Consider the following 20004-nt stretch of genomic DNA (forward strand, 5'->3'; position numbering starts at 1 on the left):
AGTAACAGTTTTGAATTGCAATAGAACTTTCGTGATTAAAAAAAAATTCCTGGAAAATATTTGACAATTAAAGAACGTGAGCTTATAATAAATTTGCACGTGAAACAAAAGAAATCATACGGAAATTGCCAAGATATTGTCCCGCAGCCGTTCTACAATACAATCTGTTATTGGTCGCTTCAAATATGAAGGCCGTGTCGAAAACAAAAGCAAATCTGGACGACCGTCAGTTCTCGCGGATGGAGATCGGCTAAAAATCAAGCTAAAGGTTACTGCAGATCCATTTATAACGAACTAAAGTGTGGAGGAAACCGGGAGAAGCATACAACCCTACAAATACAATTAAGACAGTGAAACACAGAGGTGGTGGAGTGATGGTATGGCTGCTTGTGGCGTTGGCAACCTCGAAATAATAGAAGAAGTTATGGACCATCGTGCATACATAGATATTTTTAAGCGAAATCTGAGGCCAAGCATAGAAAAACTGGGCGTGTTAGAAGGATTTTATTTCCAGCAATACAACGACCCTAAACAGATGGCTCATAATACAAGGATGTACTTGGCGTATAATGTTCCACATTCGCTGGAAACACCACCACAGAATCCTGATCTTAATCCGATTGAGCATGTTTGAAACTTGCTCGAGAAACGGACCAGGGCTCATCATATAAGTTTAAAAGTTCGTCTAATAGAAGTCTTTCAATATGAATGTCTGAAAATAGTGTACGATATACCCAAAAGCTTGTGGAATCGATGTCAGACCGCCTTAAAGCCGTCATTAAAAACAATGGCTATCCCACAAAATACGAAAATAAAAAACAAATAATTCTATTTATAAAATTATTTTACTTAATAACGAATGTACGGAGTTAAAATTCCAATTTTTATGTATAGTTTTGAAGCCATTTAATGAATTATATTTATTTTTCATTTTAAAATTCAAATTAAATGTGCCATAAAAATACATGCATTAAAATTTTTTAAAAAATTTTGCAATGTGTGGTTGATATTTATCAACAAATATTTTGTTAGGTGCTGTACGAAGACTTTATTGGAACACTGTATGTATAAAATAAAGTCGTATTTGTTACACTATTTATAACTGAAGAACGGCTGAACCGATTTGTCTTAAATTTTGGTAGCTTAGAACCCGGACAGGATATAGGATACTTTTTATTCCATTCAATGTGGAATAAATGTATTATCCAAAACATCAGAGTAGGCGTTAATTTCATAAATATTAAAAAAAAAAAACTGATAGTAGTTTAACATTCAAAACATTTTAATTTCATAAATTAAAATTTGATAAAAATTAAAAAAAAAAAAACAAAATTCAACTGACAAAAAAAATAATGTTGTCTATGGTTGACTATGTGACCTAGTTGAGTATCACCTGACCGTGTGATAATTATGTTACAAATCGTTTCATTGAGTCAATATCGATATTACGTTATACTAATTCCTTACATATCTAACAGAATTTATGCCTCAAATAATGCCCATGGGTTAGAGTGAAAAGCTGATTTTTTTTCGATCCAAAATTTTGCATTTTAAAATTCAGTGTAAAAAGTGGTAAAATTTACTTATTGAGAAAGGTTTTAATATCGCAATAATTGAATCTGTTTGTCTTTTAATGCAGTGCGTTTATATTTAGTGTATTTTTACCAAGTTTGGTTTTTAATCTTTGTTTTTGCTCTTCGGGCAATGTAACATTTATATAACACTAGCAGCCCGCTCCGGCTTCGTTCGGGTTTAAAGAAACATTTCAATTTTTACACACACACACACATTATTCCATACATATGTATGTACTTTCTCCATTTTGCGTGGGGCCATTAAAAAAGAGTATAATGAAGAAAATTCGAACACGAAATTATATTTTTTAGTAATGAGCTATAACTTGATTACGACTTCTAGTCTTTGATGTCCGTCGTCTTTTTCTCTGATCATGAAGCCGTTGGGAACGCTCAGAATTCGAGTCCCTAAGGCGAGCAAATATTTTGCTCTTCAAGCCGCTGCCCACGTTTCTTAATCGATTCTCGAGCGCGTATTTGGAGGTTCTGAAATCTTGAAATGTATTTTAAAAATTATGAGAACTACTCGAATCACTAAACTGTTTGAATAGTTAAACGGTACAATACATTATTTGCTGAAAAAATTAATTTCATTCCGATGCGTAGGAAAATAAACAGTGAAATAAGAATGTGCCGTTCTTAAACTTGTTATGTTGCATTAGTTTTTAACCAGAATAATGACACTTCTCATTTGTGCCAGAATTAGTTATAATTTTTTTACGAAATAACGACATATTTTGTGTTCCAACACATATTGTGAAAAGGTGAATTTGATTTTCTTTTCAAAAAGAACGACGCATTTTGTATTACAACGATATTGGTGAAAAATTAATTAAACGTTTCATATTGCTTTTTTCAGCAAAAACGACACATTTGATTTATGACGGCGAAATTGATTTTCATTTTTCACAAATAACGACATAATTCAAAGTGGGTCACATTTATGCCCAAGAAAAAGCATTAGGACACTCTATTTGGTCCATTTATGCTCAAAGTTGTATTTAATATATTACAGGTCACTAGATTTGTCAATAAACTGATGGCATTTTTATATACTTGCTAAAGAAGAGACAATAGAAAGCTTTAAATCGCTCTCCAGAAAAAGCGACTTTTTTGAGTTGTGACACTATTCAAGTAAATGAGCGATATGTACATGTGCATAGATATTTTTTACTAAAATAAGTAACCTCAAATATATCAATGAATATTCTAGAAAAATTATTGAAATCTGTAATCATATAAACTGATAAAATAATTTTGTATTAAAAATGCAGTACCTCAAATAAATAATATTAACCTATCGATTTGACAGTTAATATGCAATAGACATTTGCCTGTTGTTGTTGTCAAGGTGCCCCGTTATGGTGACGCCTAACTTAGCAGCGGCGACCATGTGATATTTTTCAAATATCTTACATATAATATTAATATTTTAAACTTGTGTTATCTTTCGAATGAAATGTCTAAATTGAATTGTATTGAAGCACACTTAATGTGAAGTCATTTGTTGTGATAAGCATTTCTTACAAAATATAAATAATAAAGCTTATAAAGCGGTGACATTTATATATTTTTTTAAATGATAAAAACACTTATTGTGACATAACTATAATAGTTAGACATATGTTGAGCCTTCATGCTTAATTGTACTTCTGATGATATTTAGTTAAAACCAAGGCGGTTCACATTTACGAATTGTTCATGTTTTCGAAAACACCAAAAATATAAGGTAATTACACATTTAAAAGCAGGGATTTGGCTTTTTCTTTCAACAATAAAGCCAGTTCTTATTTCCCACACGGATAAACAAACGATAAATAGATTTTTCAATTTTGGACAGCTCTGAAGTTTTATCATTTTCCAATTAATCAATGCATAAAAAAGAATGTTGACGTTTTAGAGCGTTCGTGTTTTCGAGTGTGCTGTATTTCGGACTATTCTGAACGCACTATTAAAAGACCTGCGAATCAAATTGCACACAATTGTAGTAAACTAAATATTAAGTTTAAAAAGTCCTTGCATGTCTCGTCTAACTTTTGACACTAACAATTTTTACAGACCAGTCCTAAAAAACGATGTAATAAAAAACTGTGGCCACATAAAAATATGAACGAAAAGCACTACTAAGGTTTTGACCGCAACTGTACATTAAAATGATCAGGATGACGAAACGATATGAAATCCGCATGTCTGTCTGTTTGTTCAAACAATAACTTGATAAAAAGTTAGATATCTTAATGAAATTTGGTACAAGTGTTCTTTGACATCATAACAGATTTAAAATTGCAGATGGGCGCCCCTTATAAAAAAAAGAAATTGCCGGAAGTATTACAAAGTTCGCCTTTGGAATTTTCCATAGACAAAAATAATGTTCTCGCAGTGGTTATTGATAATAGCGCTAATATTGTTAAAGCTATTTACAAATACTTTCGAAAAATCACAATATTCCATGCTTTGCTTTATGTTGAATTTGCTTTATGTTGAATTTAGTTTGTGGCAGTTCATTGAATGGTCCTGAAGTCTGCATCATCATCAGCAGCTGCAGAACAATAGATATAGACTGCAACAACTGCAACCTGCGGATTGGATAACTGAGGGAAGTTAAAACCTATTTGAGATGTGATAACCATAGGGAATTCCACGTATTTTATACTCAATCGCTTTCTCAAGCTATATACTAATCAACTTTACTGACGCACCACCGATGATTACAAATAAAAACAAGTATGAATTAATTGAAATTATAAATATATTGAAAACCTAGCAAACAGTAATGACTCAAATAAGTGGATATTCCCGTTGTCGTTATCGTTTTAAAACGACATAAGAACGCCTATTTGGCATTCCTGTTGGCGATATCGACATTTATCGAAAATAAATTGAGATTCCCAAATTTGAAAAGAGTATAGAAACGACATAGAAACAGTCGTCCGTTGTCATTGTTATCATTGAGAGCGACATAGAAAAATCAAGATGGAAGATTATAATTGTTGGGCAGAGAAATGTAGCATTGTGTTTTCAGAAACTTTTATGGGTCGGCTTTAGTATACCGTCCCACGATTTCGGGGTTAAAATGGATATGTACGTATAGAGGAGGATTACGAATATATATAATTATAGTTTCTGAGATATTTGCAATTAAAGATTTAAAATTAACAATTTTCAACACGTTATTTCTCACTGTATATTGAATTTTTTACATATATGTTGCACTTTAAATATATTTACACTTTACAAATTTGTTTCCACATATTTATTTTTAACAAATTATATTAAAATTTGCTGTAAATAAACATTAAAGTTTTTGCACAATTATCTTTATTTGTACAATAAAAAAGGGTTGCATTCTGACACAAAATAAGTAATACCATATCACATATTTTGTAAACGAATTATAAGAATCACAATAATGAAAAAGAAAGATTATATCCCAAATACAATAAGAATAATCGTGTAATGGGTAATATAAACGATTTTATTATTTCCTATATTTTGATAATCCCCGGTGTTGGCTCGACCAGGGTTATTTTTTTGAAGCGCGGCCGAAGGCCTCCTCTGCAGAAAGTAGTTCTACGCGGAAGAACTTGTTATTCCACCTCTTTGATAATCCCCTTTGTTGGCTCGACTAGGGTTATTTTTTTGAAACGCGGCCAAATGCCGCCTCCGCAGAAAGTACTTCTACGCGGAAGAACTAGTCATTTCCACCTCTTTGATAATCCCCGGTGTTGGGGGTGTGTTTACTTAATAACTATTTATAGGGTATTTGTTTTCTTCATTTTGGGAATTTTATTCGATTGCATGTGGCAACACTTATGTTCTGTCATGTTGCAAACCTTTTGTTATTGTACAAATAAACAGAATTTTAACTTTTTGCACTTAAATGTTTATTTACAGCAAATTTTGATATAATTTGTTAAAAATAAATATGTAAAAACAAATTAGTGAAGCGTAAATATATTTAAAGTGCAAAATATATGTGAAAAATTCAATATACAGTGAGAAATAACGTGTTGAAAATTGTTAATTTTAAATCTTTAATTGCAAATATCTCAGAAACTATAAGTTTGCGGCGGCAATAATTATATATATTCGCAATCTGGAGATCCTCCTCTATCCGCCCATATTAATTTTAACCCTGAAATTTTGTGACGGTATACTAAAGTTTTCCCAATTTTATTTCCACAGAAATGCAATCGCGTTTTTTCGATGGTTAGTATAAGACGGCAGATTATGCCATTTATCGGGCGATAGTAAAATCTGACGAGCTATTGCGGGTGCCCATAATTCTTCTACGAATGACACAGTCTACTCATGTGGGGTAATATTGTATAAATATGTTTCTTTGATATGATGAATTATTGAAATGAAATATATGATTGTAAATAAAAAAAAAAAGTATTATGCGCAAGGCGTTTTGAGTATAAAAATAATAAGATGTTTAATGAAATGCCTCTGGAAATTGAAAAAAGTCACTTTTTAATGAACAACATTTGTAGAATTTGTTGAAATTTGTTTTTAAAAAGCGAACATTATTGCGCGTGTTTTATAAGAAACGGTCGGGTATGGAAATTTGGTGAAGATGGACAAAGAGAATAGACCGACGTTTGCTCGAAGCTATATTGCCTGAAAGAAGTGAGAACACGTTACATTTTCAAACCAGAAGCAATTTAATATTGATTGTCGTCATGGTTTGAGCTTTTCTTGACAGGATATCGGCGGAATGAGACGCAACTTTGATTATGTAAATGTAGAAACATGGAACATTTTCACCAAGATAATATTGTCAGACATATGCTCAAGGAAGCGCAAGTAGTGCAGATAAAAATCCCATTAGAAATGTATAGGATAGACGCGAATAAAATTAAAACGGTTTCTGAGCTTAAGAAACGAATAAAAGCCTGGGGCCATATTCTGTAACTCGATTGGAAAATTAATTCTATATGACTCGAATTTGTTTTAGCATTCTGCAAAAAATTCGAATTAAGCTTATAAATATGCGAAAGTTAACAAAATGCTCAAGGTAAAAATAAAATAAGTGTGAATTTAAAAACAAGGAAAAGAAAAAAATTGTATACCGAAATAAAGAGTGAAATGTATGAGGAAAATAAATGTTTTGACGCTGCAGTACATGTTCGTGCATGAGTAATATAAAGTGGAAACTATAACACGTTCACAGTAACTTCCTTATTTACAATGTGTTTGTCTACTTTCATACAGGCAACTCCTGTTGCTAATTCTCGGGCGATTCTCTTTTGCTGTCGCCCATTGCGTTCACACGAGCAATTCTTGTTCGACAACTCTGTTCCTGTCTTTCTCTCATTCTCTTTCATATAATTTTCTCAACTTCTTGTACGCATCGTTTCCAAGCAAAAAATATATTTCATAAACTAATTTTTATCGTTATTCTCAATTATCTAACACATTTTAATTATAGGATGCATATTTCTATATGTATTTGCAAATTACATACAAAATTAAATGATTAAATTCAAATTTTCAAATATATTGTATACATTAATTTTAAAAAATGTGCAAATGCAACAATGTTACGTAGTTGCGAACTGAAAGAATAAGAACACAAAGCGTGTTGCTCGAACACAGCAGACTCGGCGCGATTCTCCTCTCCTCTCCTATAAAACCAAGAATGATAAAAGACAAGATTACGACAGACTGAAGCGTTCACGACCCACGAATGGGAATAAGCAACAGAAGAATTGTCAATGGAAAACGGAAATGTAAAACATGAACCAAATTGAATAATGTGCAGATAAAATATCACAATGAACGTAATTCTTAAAATCTTCATTTATAAAATGATCCAATATAATCATGCATATTTATAATTAAACTTATATATTTTGTTACAAAAAGTTCGCCATTTTGCCAACTTTTTTGTTGGTTGGAAAAGTGAAAAAATTCTTTATAGACGACTTTTTTGTACTATTGTTGTTTAATTCCGCCATTGCGGACTTCTTTTTCAAGTTAATACATTTTGCACTTAAAATTTTAAAGGGAAGACTTTAGTATACCGTCCCACGATTTCGGGGTTAAAATGAATATAGGCGGATAGAGGAGGATCTCCAAAATACGAATATATATAATTATTGCCGCCGCAACTAAAGATATAAAATTAACAATTTTCAACACGTTATTTCTCACTGCCTTCGGCCGCGCTTCAAAAAAATAACCCTGGTCGAGCCAACTCCGGGGATTATCAAAGAAGTGGAATAACAAGTTCTTCCGCGTAGAACTACTTTCTGCAAAGGCGGCATTTGGCCGCGCTTCAAAAAAATAACCCTGGTCGAGCCAACACCGGGGATTATCAAAGAGGTGGAATAACAAATTCTTCCGCGTAGAACTACTTTTTGCAGAGGCGGACTTCGTCCGCGCTTCAAAAAAATAACCCTGGTCGAGCCAACACCGGGGATTATCAAAGAAGTGGAATAACAAGTTCTTCCGCGTAGAACTACTTTCTGCGGAGGCGGCCTTCGGTCGCGCTTCTAAAAAATTACCCTGGTCGAGCCAACACCGGATATTATCAAAATATGGGAAGTAATAAAATCGTTTATATTACCCATTTATATTACCAATTACACGATTATGCTTATTGTATTTGGGATATAATCTTTCTTTTTCATTATTGTGATTCTTACAATTCGTTTACATAATATGTGATATGGTAACACTTATTTTGTGTCAGAATATTGTACAAATAAAGAGAATTGTGCAAAAACTTAAATGTTTATTGGGAAAACTTTAGTATACCGTCCCACGATTTCGAGGTTAAAATGAATATGGGCGGATAGAGGAGGATCTCCAGATTACGAATATATATAATTATTGCCGCCGAAAACTTATAGTTTCTGAGATATTTGCAATTAAAGATTTAAAATTGACAATTTTCAACACGTTATTTCTCACTGTATATTGAATTTTTCACATATATTTTGCACTTTACATTTATTTACGCTTCACTAATTTGTTTTTACATATTTATTTTTAACAAATTATATCAAAATTTGCTGTAAATAAACATTCAAGTTTTTGCACAATTATCTTTATTTGTACAATAACAAAAGGGTTGCAAGATGACAGAACATAAGTTTTGCCACATGGAATCGAATAAAAATAATCAAAATGAATAAAATCCCCAAAATGAAGAAAACAAATACCCTATAATCATAATAATAATAAACACCCCCAACACCGGGGATTATCTAAGAGGTGGAAATGACAAGTTCTTCCGCGTAGAACTACTTTCTGCGGAGGCGGCCTTCGGCCGCGCTTCAAAAAAAATAACCCTGGTCGAGCCGACACCGGGAATTATCAAAGAGGTGGAATAACAAGTTCTTCCGCGTAGAACTACTATCTGCAGAGGGGGCCTTCGGCCGCGCTTCAAAAAAATAACCCTGGTCGAGCCAACACCGGGGATTATCAAAGTAGTGGAATAACAATATCTTCCGCGTAGAACTACTTTGCTTATTGTATTTGGGATATAATATTTCTGTTTCATTATTGTGATTCTTATAATTCGTTTACAAAATATATGATATGGTAACACTTATTTGTTGTCAGAATGTAACCCTTTTTTATTGTACAAATAAAGATAATTTTGCAAGAACTTAAATGTTTATTTACAGCGATTTTTGATATAATTTGTTAAAAATAAATATGTAAAAACAAATTAGTGAAGCGTAAATAAATTTAAAGTACAAAATATATGTGAAAAATTCCATATATAGTGAGAAATAACGTGTTGAAAATTGCTAATTTTAAATCTTTAATTGCAAATATCTCAGAAACTATAGGTTTGCGGCGGCAATAATTATTTATTATCGTAATCTGAAGATTCTCCTCTATCCGCCCATATTCATTTTAACCCCGATTATCGTGGGACGGTATACTAAAGCCGACCCTGTTTATTTACCGCAATTTTTTATAGAGTAAATATATTTAATGTGCAAAATATATGTGAGAAATTCTATATATAGTGAGAAATAACGTGTTAAAAATTGTTAATTTTAAATATTTAATTGCAAATATCTCAGAAACTATAAGTTTGCGGCGGCCCGAAATCGTGGGACGGTATACTAAAGCCGACCCATTTTAAATAATAACAGTGTGATAGTTTTTTTCAAAAAAAAAAAAAAGACAAGACCAAATTCGACGGTTTCCCCCTATTTCGGATCTTACGAATCGAACTGCATCATTACTTTTTTGAGTTACAATCATGGTTTCATACAAAATTTTTTGTTGAAGTTTTTCATCAAAGTTGCCCATTGTAAGAGAAAGCACATTTTTCTTCGAAACTGAAATTTAATCCATTTTTTTTTAATGTTTTCCCCTCACGTTTCGTCAATATTTCAATTTACCCTTTGATACTTATACATTAAGTGACATCTTGTAATAGTAAGAAACTTAAGCAAAGACAACGTTCTGAGCAAACTAACCATTAGAAAAAAAACTTAACAAAATTTGTATTTTTTAAAAAAGTTACACTAACTATGTTTGTGTGCTATTTTATTTTTTTGTATCTTATAAGTGTTATCAATAAGTATCATAAATTTGTACACAATATTTAAATTAAATGTAATAAGACTCATCTATCAGTGTCCAACACAAATCAGCAAGCAACGAGTCAAGCTTTTAACCACTGCACTGATAAGAAATAACAAGAAGTAACGTTTGAAAGAAACGTTAAATGCTTGCCTAAAAGTCAAAATTTAAGCATAGATTGCAGAGAATAGAGAGGGAAAAGAGGGAAAAAACATTAAAAAAAATGGATTAAAATTCAGTTTTTTCGACATATTGGCTATAAGGACACAAAAAACATTGAGACTGGGGTTTACAGTCATCTAAGAACTTAAAGACGGACTTATTCTGAGAAGCTTTGCCAAAGAAAGTTTACCAAAAAAGTCAACATTAAAAAAGTTAGAGACCGAAGAAAAATGTGCCTTTCTCTTACAATAGGCAACTTTGATGAAAAACTTCAACTTCATACGAAGCCATGATTGTAACTCAAAAAAGGGGTCGGCTTTAGTATACCGTCCCACGATTTCGGGGTTAAAATGGATATGGGCGGATAGAGGAGGATCTCCAGATCACGAATATATATTTATTGCCGCCGCAAACTTATAGTTTCTGAGTTATTTGCAATTTAAGATTTAAAATTAATAATTTTTAACTCGTTATTTCTCCCTGTATATTGAATTTTCCACATATATTTTGCACTTTAAATATATTTACACTTTACAAATTTGTTTCCACATATTTATTTTTAACAAATTATATTAAAATTTGCTGTAAATAAACATTAAAGTTTTTGCACAATTATCTTTATTTGTACAATAAAAAAGGGTTGCATTCTGACACAAAATAAGTAATACCATATCACATATTTTGTAAACGAATTATAAGAATCACAATAATGAAAAAGAAAGATTATATCCCAAATACAATAAGAATAATCGTGTAATGGGTAATATAAACGATTTTATTATTTCCTATATTTTGATAATCCCCGGTGTTGGCTCGACCAGGGTTATTTTTTTGAAGCGCGGCCGAAGGCCCCCTCTGCAGATAGTAGTTCTACGCGGAAGAACTTGTTATTCCACCTCTTTGATAACTCCCGGTGTTGGCTTGACCAGGGTTATTTTTTTGAAGCGCGGCCGAAGGCCGCCTCTGCAGAAAGTAGTTCTACGCGGAAGAACTTGTTATTCCACCTCTTTGATAACTCCCGGTATTGGCTCAACCAGGGTTATTTTTTTGAAGTGCGGCCGAAGGCCGCTTCTGCAGAAAGTAGTTCTACGCGGAAGAACTTGTTATTCCACCTCTTTGATAACTCCCGGTGTTGGCTCGACCAGGGTTATTTTTTTGAAGCGCGGCCGAAGGCCGCCTCTGCAGAAAGTAGTTCTACGCGGAAGGACTTGTTATTCCACCTCTTTGATAACTCCCGGTGTTGGCTCGACCAGGGTTATTTTTTTGAAGCGCGGCCGAAGGCCGCCTCTGCAGAAAGTAGTTCTACGCGGAAGAACTTGTTATTCCACCTCTTTGATAATCCCCGGTGTTGGTTCGACCAGGGTTATTTTTTTGAAGCACTTATAAATTTTGAAACCTTGGTATTTTTTTGTAGTTAGAATGTTTACTTAAAACCTTGGTATTTTTTTGTAGTTAGAATGTTTACTTAATAACTATTTATTGGGTATTTGTTTTTTTTTTCTTTTTGGAATTTTATTCATTTTGATTATTTTTAATCGATGCATGTGGCAACACTTATGTTCTGTCATCTTGCAACCGTTTTGTTATTTTACAAATAAACAGAATTCTGCATAAAATTAAATGTTTATTTACAGCAAATTTTGATATAATTTGTTAAAAATAAGTATGTAGAAACAAATTAATGAAGTGTAAATATATTTAAAGTGCAAAATATATGTGAACAATTCAATATACAGTGAGAAATAACGTGTTGAAAATTGTTAATTTTAAATCTTAAATTGCAAATAACTCAGAAACTATAAGTTTGCGGCGGCAATAATTATATATATTCGTGATCTGGAGATCCCCCTCTATCCGCCCATATCTATTTTAACCCCGAAATCGTGGGACGGTATACTAAAGTTTTCCCCAAAAAAGTAATGATGCAGTTCGATTCGTAGGACCCGAAATAGGGGGAAACCGTCGAATTTGGTCTTGTCTTTTTTTTTTGACTATTACAGTGTAATTAAGCACTAGCCTTGACTTCAGCTCTTTGTTTTGGTTTTATTGTTTTGTACCACCGTACAATTTTGTTTTGCTCGCGTGTTCGGGGTCGTGAAAGTTGACACTCAACAGAAGCTCAAAACCCAAAAAAGCTAACTGTAAACGCCTGTCGTAATCTTGTCTTCTATCATTCTTGCTATAAAACTAAGAATTGCCGCAACAGGAATTGCTGTGTGAAAGGGGTCTTTAATGTAATGAGTATCCGATTTAAATAATCACAATATTCGAGAAAGAGCTATGGTATAAAAAAAATTATTCAAATTCGATCTAATTTTTATACCTCAAAAACTTCATTTTTTGTAATATATGCGAATAACTACAAGATTACAATATATTTTAAATACCACTTTTCAATCGTTCATTATCATTCATTACATTGTTAAACGGAAGACTAAAGTTAAGACGATTGATAATTTATATCACAATTTGTGATATCTAAATGTTGATCAAACTAAAAAAACAAAAGATACCGGCATTTATTCAAATTATTTAAAAAAAAGTGTTTGTTCTGAATAGAGTGATTTTTACTATATTTTTTAACAATATATGTGCGCATTTAACTTCATCTAATAAATTTATAATTATGTATATTGTCATACCAACTATCAATACATATTACAAAACGTAATATAAATTAAACACACTCGTCCACAATGTCCAACTAAGTTACAAACCACCAAAAATATTATTTACCCACAATTTTCATTTATGTATGTACAATTTAACAGAATAACAAACTAATTCATACCTTAATGTTCACCATATTATAAAGTGTCCGAAAAATTAATTATGTATTTTTGTCGGAGGTTTAGTATATTCTTTATTTAATCCAACTTCGTAAATATCTAAAACAAACTCCTTAATTCTATTATACACTTATACCAATATCATCTATATTTCATAGATTTACAATTTAATCACAATTTCACATACATCAACTAGAAAATTTTATTATTACGGCTGCAGCCCCATTAAAACACTATTTATTGAACATCAGTGCAAAAATGGAATGTAATTCATTAAATACATTCCACAACATTTTCATGATTACTAAGGAGAAGTCGTTTTCCCAAAACCGAATTCACAACACCTTATAGCAAAGTTCACTATGACCCCTTTCACACGGGCAATTTTTGTCGCGGCAATTCTTAGTTTAAAGGAGAGGGGGCGACGAGGAGAGGAAAATCGCTCCGAGTCTACTGTGTTCGAGCAACACGCTTTGTGTTCTTATTCTTAACAGTTCGCTGCTACGTAACAGTGTTGCATTTGCACATTTTTTAAAATAAATGTTTACAATATATTTGAAAATTTGAATTTAATCATTTAATTTTGTATGTAATTTACAGATACATATAGAAATATGCATAATATAATTAAAATGTGCTAGAAAATTAAGAATAACGATAAAAATTAGTTAATGAAATAAATCTTTTTGCTTGGAAACGATGCGTACAAGAAGTTGAGAAAATTATATGAAAGAGAATGACGGAAAAACACGAACAGAGTTGTCGAACAAGAATTGCTCGTGTGAACGCAATTGGCGACAGCAAAAGAGAATCGCCCGAGAATTAGCAACAGAAGTTGCCTGTGTGAAAGTGGACTATACAAGCAAATTAATACCCGCAACTTCAATAGATTAAAGAAACTTATAGTATGTTTACATATGAAAATTATCTCGTTATAAGCTCGTTTAATAATCTAACCGTTTACATAGGCCAAAGGAGATTATCAAATGTCAAATTTGTTGTATTTGTTTTTTTCTTGATGAAAATAAATTGTTATGAACCAAAATTTTTACTCCGGAACGAATAAATATTTATAATTACGTTGAAACCCTCAAAAAAGGATAAAATAAGAAATATTAAAGATATGGAAGAGAAACAAAGGAGAAACAAGTGACAAATTCTTAAGGGAGAGCTTCAGGATGAGTCGGGAATCATTCTCAATTTTATGTAATGAGCTATCACACATTGGCAAACGTAATACTACATACAGGGAATGTATTCCATTAGAAAAAAGAATAGCTATCGCTTTGTACACCCTTGGTTCTTCTGCTGAATATAGAACAATTGGGAGACTATTCGGGGTTTTCAAAGCGTCTGTATGTTGTATTCTTAAAGATTTTTGCCGAGGAGTGTGGGACAAACTCTCGTCTAAATATTTAACCTGCTCATTTCTCACGCAAGAAAAAATTACGGAGTGCGTTGAAGGGTTTACAAAGATTGGATTTCCACAATGTCTGGGTGCAGTAGGTAAGCTTGTGAATTTCAAATATTTTACCCATAACATGCAAATCCAATTTATTTCAGATGGATGCCATATTGAGATTAGGCCCTCCGCATCTGATGCTGTTGACTATTTCAACTACAAAGGTTGGTACTCAATGGTTTTACTAGCCCTCGTAGACTACAGGTAAGTTAACAACATACATATTTTAGATAATACTTAAACTCTTTTCAAATATAGATTTATGTACATTAATGTTGGAGCACCTGGTCGTTGTAATGATTCTCAAATATTTGAAAAATCCAACTTGAAAAGAATTTTGCAAAACCCTCTGCTTAAAGAGAATGCGAAAAAAATAGTGAAACTAATGTCCCAATTGTAGTTCTTGGGGACTCAGCATTTCGCTTTTCTCCGTCTAACCCTATAACCAAGCAGCTGAGGATTACGAGAATATTTTTAATTACCACTTATCTAAATCTTGAAGGGTTGTGAAAAATGCATTTGGTCACCTAAAAGCAAGATTTAGAAGGATAGGGGAAGGAATTGACAACGATATTAAAAACGCAATATCAATAATAAAATGTTCTTGCGTCTTGCACAATTTTGTAAATGAAATGAATGACAACATAAACACGAAATGGTTGGAAGTGCAAAATAATTTCGAAATCGCTCGTCCACGAGAGCAACCAGATCCATTATTCATTTCTGGAACCGACGACCCTAATGCTGAGAACATCAGAAAATCAATAGCTCTATTTCTACGTAAGTTGTATTTATTTTCAGTTCATATTCTATATTAAATATTGTAACGGATTTCCAAAATCTGTCGTTTACTCTAAAGCTCTACCCTGAATTCGATCACTGGATTGTCAAATAAAAGTCACACTTTAATGGCTGTACACTAATCTTTATTTCTAATTCCTTATAGCTTAACACTTTAGTACTCAATACTCTACTTTACAACTCTAACTTATAACTTGTTTACACTTTGCTCTACAACTCTCTCCTTAGAATTGTCCTCACTCGACAACTCTCTTATCAGAACTGTGTCTTGCTGCCAGTCCGACAGCCCTTATATAGTCGATTGCTAGCATGTTATCGTCACTCGAACATTCTGGCAACTACGAATATTGATGTCTAGATACATCTGGCAAGTTACTATTCTAGTTTGTTCTGGTGCCATTTTCGTTACAATATATTATTCAATATTACATATTCAGTCAGTTTATCAGTTTATTTTTATATCACATATTGATACACTATAACGAAAGAAAAGACAAAAAGTTAATTAACAAAACAATAGTAATGCAATTCACAAACTAAATAATACATTAGTAGAATATTACATATTCAATCAGTTCATTTTTATATCACATATTGATACACTATAACGAAACAAAAGACAAAAAGTTAATTAACAAATTAACATTAACAAAACAATAGTAATTCAATTCACAAACTAAATAATACATTAGCAGAACAATTAAGCATTTAAAACATTACATTAAACAGAAAGATGTTGAACTTCTCCTGGACTAGAAAGAAAAAAATTGACATAGCTACGAAGTAGAGCTCCAGTTACCGATGCTTGACTTGACTCAGCTTCGAAAAATTTGGCTTGGAAAACTTAGATGCAGTTATACTTCACACAACTTCAACTTCAGCTGTTATTATTATAGTTTCTGGGTAGAGTTGCCAGATGGTCAGATTTAGCTTTAAAACTAAGTTTTTTAAATTAAAATATCACCAAGATTGAAGATTTTAAAACTAGTATACAAAAAAACTTCACTATTAGGAAATCTGTGAACACGTTAAGATTTTCTGTTTGAAAGAAAACTCTAATAAAAACATATATGAATATAGCTTTGAGCAGAATAGCACAAAAGAAACGTGCACGCGTAGTTCAGTTTTTCGATATTTAGAATTGTTAGAAGATGTAATAAATTGGAGCCAGCCGAGCGTATAAATGATAGGTGAATAAATAATTTATTCAAATTGTAATTGAACATTTACAATCAATTTTTCATTACATAAATTCGCAAACTATTTTTTTCTGAGCAGATCACCACAAATTCTTGGAGAGATTCGCAATAGTTATGTTTCTGTTGCCAAAATTATCCTCATATCGAACCTATTTGATTTGTTTATTGCACTTAAAGTTAAACAAGTATTTGCGTTATAAATAAAATAAAAGATTTTTTTATTAAACACATTAAAAAATAATTGTTGTGAAAAAGGTATTTTCCTCTGAATTATCTAATTTTTTCTTTATTTGAAGATTTATAAATATTAAAGATTAGAATTTTAACATATTTAATTTTAAACGAAAACATTCGGGCAACACTGGAATAGTGTCATAATGAGAATGAAAGGAGAAGCAGTGAGAGAGGGAGAGCAGTACAAGTGTCAACGTAACTTAGAGTTCTAATTCAACAGACTTTCAAGTCAAGTCATGCGTGACAGTTCTCAAGTCTCTCTAGGTCAAGTCAAGCATCGGTAACTGGAGCTTTAGATGCGTTGTTTAAAAACTTCCAGAAATTTCTCCAGGATGGAATTTCTCTCTCTTTCAATTTGTATGGCCTCCCTGCCATCCTCCTTAATTGCTTCAATTTCAGCCTGTATTTTGGTATTCGAAGTCTGGAATACATCCAAAAACTCATATTGAATGTTAACTGATGCATTTGTCTTTTTCTTTTTCTTTATAGGTTCCTCGACTGAAGGCGGAAATTCTTCTTGCGAATCTATAGAAGAGTTATTTGGGGAGAGCGCACACTCCACAACTTCGTAAACTGTAATAAATAAAATTTTATAAAAATAAATATAAACTATTAAAATTCCTATTTTATTTTACTAACCTGTGCTCTCTTCCACCAATGTTTCTAAATTGAAACTTTTATAGCTGCCGAGAATGCTATTAATTTTCGTATAATATTCCCAAGTCGAAGGGCTGCCACCAGAGGGACCAACAATTTTCTTCTCATCTCTGTAAATAGGTACATTTTTGAAAACATTTATATGAATACGAATTTCATTCTATAATATATAAAACCTTTGGCGGCCATTTCCATAGACATGTCTTAATAGACATGCGAATTTCATTTAACACCTCGTAACTGTGGCAATTTTTCCGTCCACAAGCTCAGGAGAAGTTCAACTTCTTCTTTGTTCCACTTGGATCTCTTCTTTCTGCAAAATGTATAGATTTAAATATATTGTAAATTAATGTTTTATTATAAGTATATTTACAAACCTCTTTTCCACGCTGTCGGCCATTTTGGTTTACATGTTCATTTGACATTTCTCCTCTTCTTCGCAAAAATTATCGATAAAAATAGGAATAACACCGAAAATCTAGTTGTATAAAACGAGATAATTTTAAAATCTCGGATTATCAAGAGAGAAATTTTGTATGCGAAATCTCGTTTCTTAATTACAAATTATCGAGTTAAGCTCGTAAATGGAGATAATCTCGTTATATGTAAACATAGTATTAATGGAAATCAAAAACACATTTAATATATAGTCCAATATTGCTGTAATCGATTGGTCACTACTCTGCTCGCTATCATTGGGCGATGCTCGCCTTTAAAAAATTTTACATGTGAAAGCAACAACAAAGTAATTGTTGACGCCGCCCCGCCTAATTTCACTGCCACATCTGTGTCGGAAGAGAGATCACTACTTCGAAGCTTCTTCGAAGTCTTCACTCGAACGCATATTTGCGCTCTTGCTTTGCTTCTTCTTCTTCCTCCCTTCCTTTGCCACATCTCAGCCGATCCAGACGTGGTAAGTGAAATTAAAATTATAATTATTATAAGGAATATTTGTTCTTTATTTTGGATTACTCTGTGTGGACCACAACCACGAAACGAAGCACACCGTACTCCACCACCTGAGCTAACATTGGTCATTCGAGCCGGATAACAGGTAACAAGTTGAATTTTAAAGTGAAAGTGCATTGATTCGCCTGAGTTAGCAACACGCAAGGTTACAGCCAAACATATTTTGGACTTGTGCTCTGCAAGCTATAAGGCAATAATTTAGTTAATTTGTACATAATTTATGTATGTACAAACCCAATTGTGCGGTGTGAAGTAGAGATCGAAACTTATTTTTGGCACTCTACCAACAAAATCAACGCACAATGCAGGCTGTATTGCAGCAGCAATTCCGCAGCTGCAGTTACGCGAGTGCTAAGTGAAAAGTAAAACAAAAAAACCAAAAGCACAAAGCCTAAACAGCATAAACGCGTGACGACGCCATCAAAGGCAAAGCAGCGCAGCAGTCATCACAGAAGGCCGGCAGCAAAGGCAGGCAGAGCCAAAGGACAGCAACAAGGGAACAGTGGGGTTATTGCATTAGTGCGGAGATAACCCCATAAACCAAAGTGCAAGTGAATTAGTTGAATAGATCAAATAAGTATTTGTGAAATTTATTTGTAATTTGATTTAATAAATAGTGACTAAGCACACATCAATCTTTGTTTGTGTACTTATACGAACAGTCGGAATGTGGTAATTTCTATGCTGTTTGGTGGCATGGCAATGACCGTCTAAGACTCCATTTGTCTCAGCAGTAATTCCCGGACCGAACCAGACTCGATTCGACTCGTCACCCACATCTGCAAGAAATGAATCGCTTGCCAGAGGAAGTACAGGAGCCAGTCGCATGTTAGTTTTAAGTAATAATTAATTAATTGTAAACTGCATTTGTAGTAATACTGCAAGGCGGGCTGAATGTTGACGCCGCCCCCGCCTAATTTCCCTGCCACGTCTGTGTCGGAAGAGAGATTACTATTTCGAAGCTTTTTTGAAGTCTTAATTCGAACGCATATTTGCGCTCTTGCTTTGCTTCTTCTTCTTCCTCCCTTCCTTTGCGACATCTCAGCCGATCCAGACGTGGTAAGTGAAATTCCAATTTATTTAATAAAATTATAATTATTATAAGGAATATTTGTTCTTTATTTTGGATTACTCTGTGTGGAATCATTTGCGCCCTCTATTTTCCCCACGGCCAACCACAACCACGAAACGAAGCACACCGTACTCCACCACCTGAGCTAACATTGGTCATTCGAGCCGGATAACAGGTAACAAGTTGAATTTTAAAGTGAAAGTGCATTGATTCGCCTGAGTTAGCAACACGCAAGGTTACAGCCAAACATATTTTGGACTTGTGCTCTGCAAGCTATAAGGCAATAATTTAGTTAATTTGTACATAATTTATGTATGTACAAACCCAATTGTGCGGTGTGAAGTAGAGATCGAAACTTATTTTTGGCACTCTACCAACAAAATCAACGCACAATGCAGGCTGTATTGCAGCAGCAATTCCGCAGCTGCAGTTACGCGAGTGCTAAGTGAAAAGTAAAACAAAAAAACCAAAAGCACAAAGCCTAAACAGCATAAACGCGTGACGACGCCATCAAAGGCAAAGCAGCGCA

At 33.0% G+C, this 20004-nt stretch overlaps 2 protein-coding genes and 1 long non-coding RNA gene across 4 annotated transcripts in view; 1 reads left to right on the forward strand and 2 right to left on the reverse strand.

The window, feature by feature from the left end:
* Nucleotides 1–13427, reverse strand: part of Gatad2b_0 (transcriptional repressor p66 alpha) — a 32463-nt gene extending 19036 nt beyond the window's left edge. The window contains exon 1 of one of the 2 annotated variants that reach the window (XM_054228553.1): nucleotides 13269–13427. The gene's annotated coding sequence lies outside the window, so the exon portion shown is untranslated. Of the gene's footprint in view, nucleotides 1–13083 lie in introns of both variants that reach the window. The other variant, XM_011196471.3, reaches the window with a different exon arrangement.
* LOC128921329 (uncharacterized) lies at nucleotides 11821–17569 on the forward strand. The gene is made up of 7 exons (XR_008470779.1): nucleotides 11821–11955; nucleotides 13682–13986; nucleotides 14050–14587; nucleotides 14645–14747; nucleotides 14802–15323; nucleotides 17267–17352; nucleotides 17461–17569. It is a non-coding gene; the product is annotated as an uncharacterized LOC128921329 (long non-coding RNA).
* LOC128921328 (uncharacterized) lies at nucleotides 16045–17894 on the reverse strand. The gene is made up of 4 exons (XM_054228554.1): nucleotides 17812–17894; nucleotides 17611–17747; nucleotides 17417–17544; nucleotides 16045–17350 (listed from the first exon to the last, which is right to left on the reverse strand). Exons 2-4 carry the CDS (start codon nucleotides 17658–17660, stop codon nucleotides 17070–17072), a joined length of 459 nt encoding a protein of 152 aa, XP_054084529.1. The 5' UTR covers nucleotides 17661–17747; nucleotides 17812–17894; the 3' UTR covers nucleotides 16045–17069.
* Nucleotides 17895–20004: the final 2110 nt, after the last annotated feature.

This window comes from Zeugodacus cucurbitae, chromosome 4 (assembly GCF_028554725.1).
Source record: "Zeugodacus cucurbitae isolate PBARC_wt_2022May chromosome 4, idZeuCucr1.2, whole genome shotgun sequence".
NCBI classification, from domain to species: Eukaryota; Metazoa; Arthropoda; class Insecta; order Diptera; family Tephritidae; genus Zeugodacus; species Zeugodacus cucurbitae.

What these genes read in the sequence shown, in the direction of transcription:
- LOC128921328 (XM_054228554.1), bottom strand. Translation starts at nt 17,660, where the DNA reads ATGAAATTCGCATGTCTATTAAGACATGTCTATGGAAATGGCCGCCAA. An exon ending in TATGGAAATGGCCGCCAAAG is followed by an intron (nt 17,545 to 17,610) that starts GTTTTATATATT and finishes ACCTATTTACAG; the next exon opens with AGATGAGAAGAAAATTGTTG. An exon ending in ATTGGTGGAAGAGAGCACAG is followed by an intron (nt 17,351 to 17,416) that starts GTTAGTAAAATA and finishes TATTTATTACAG; the next exon opens with TTTACGAAGTTGTGGAGTGT.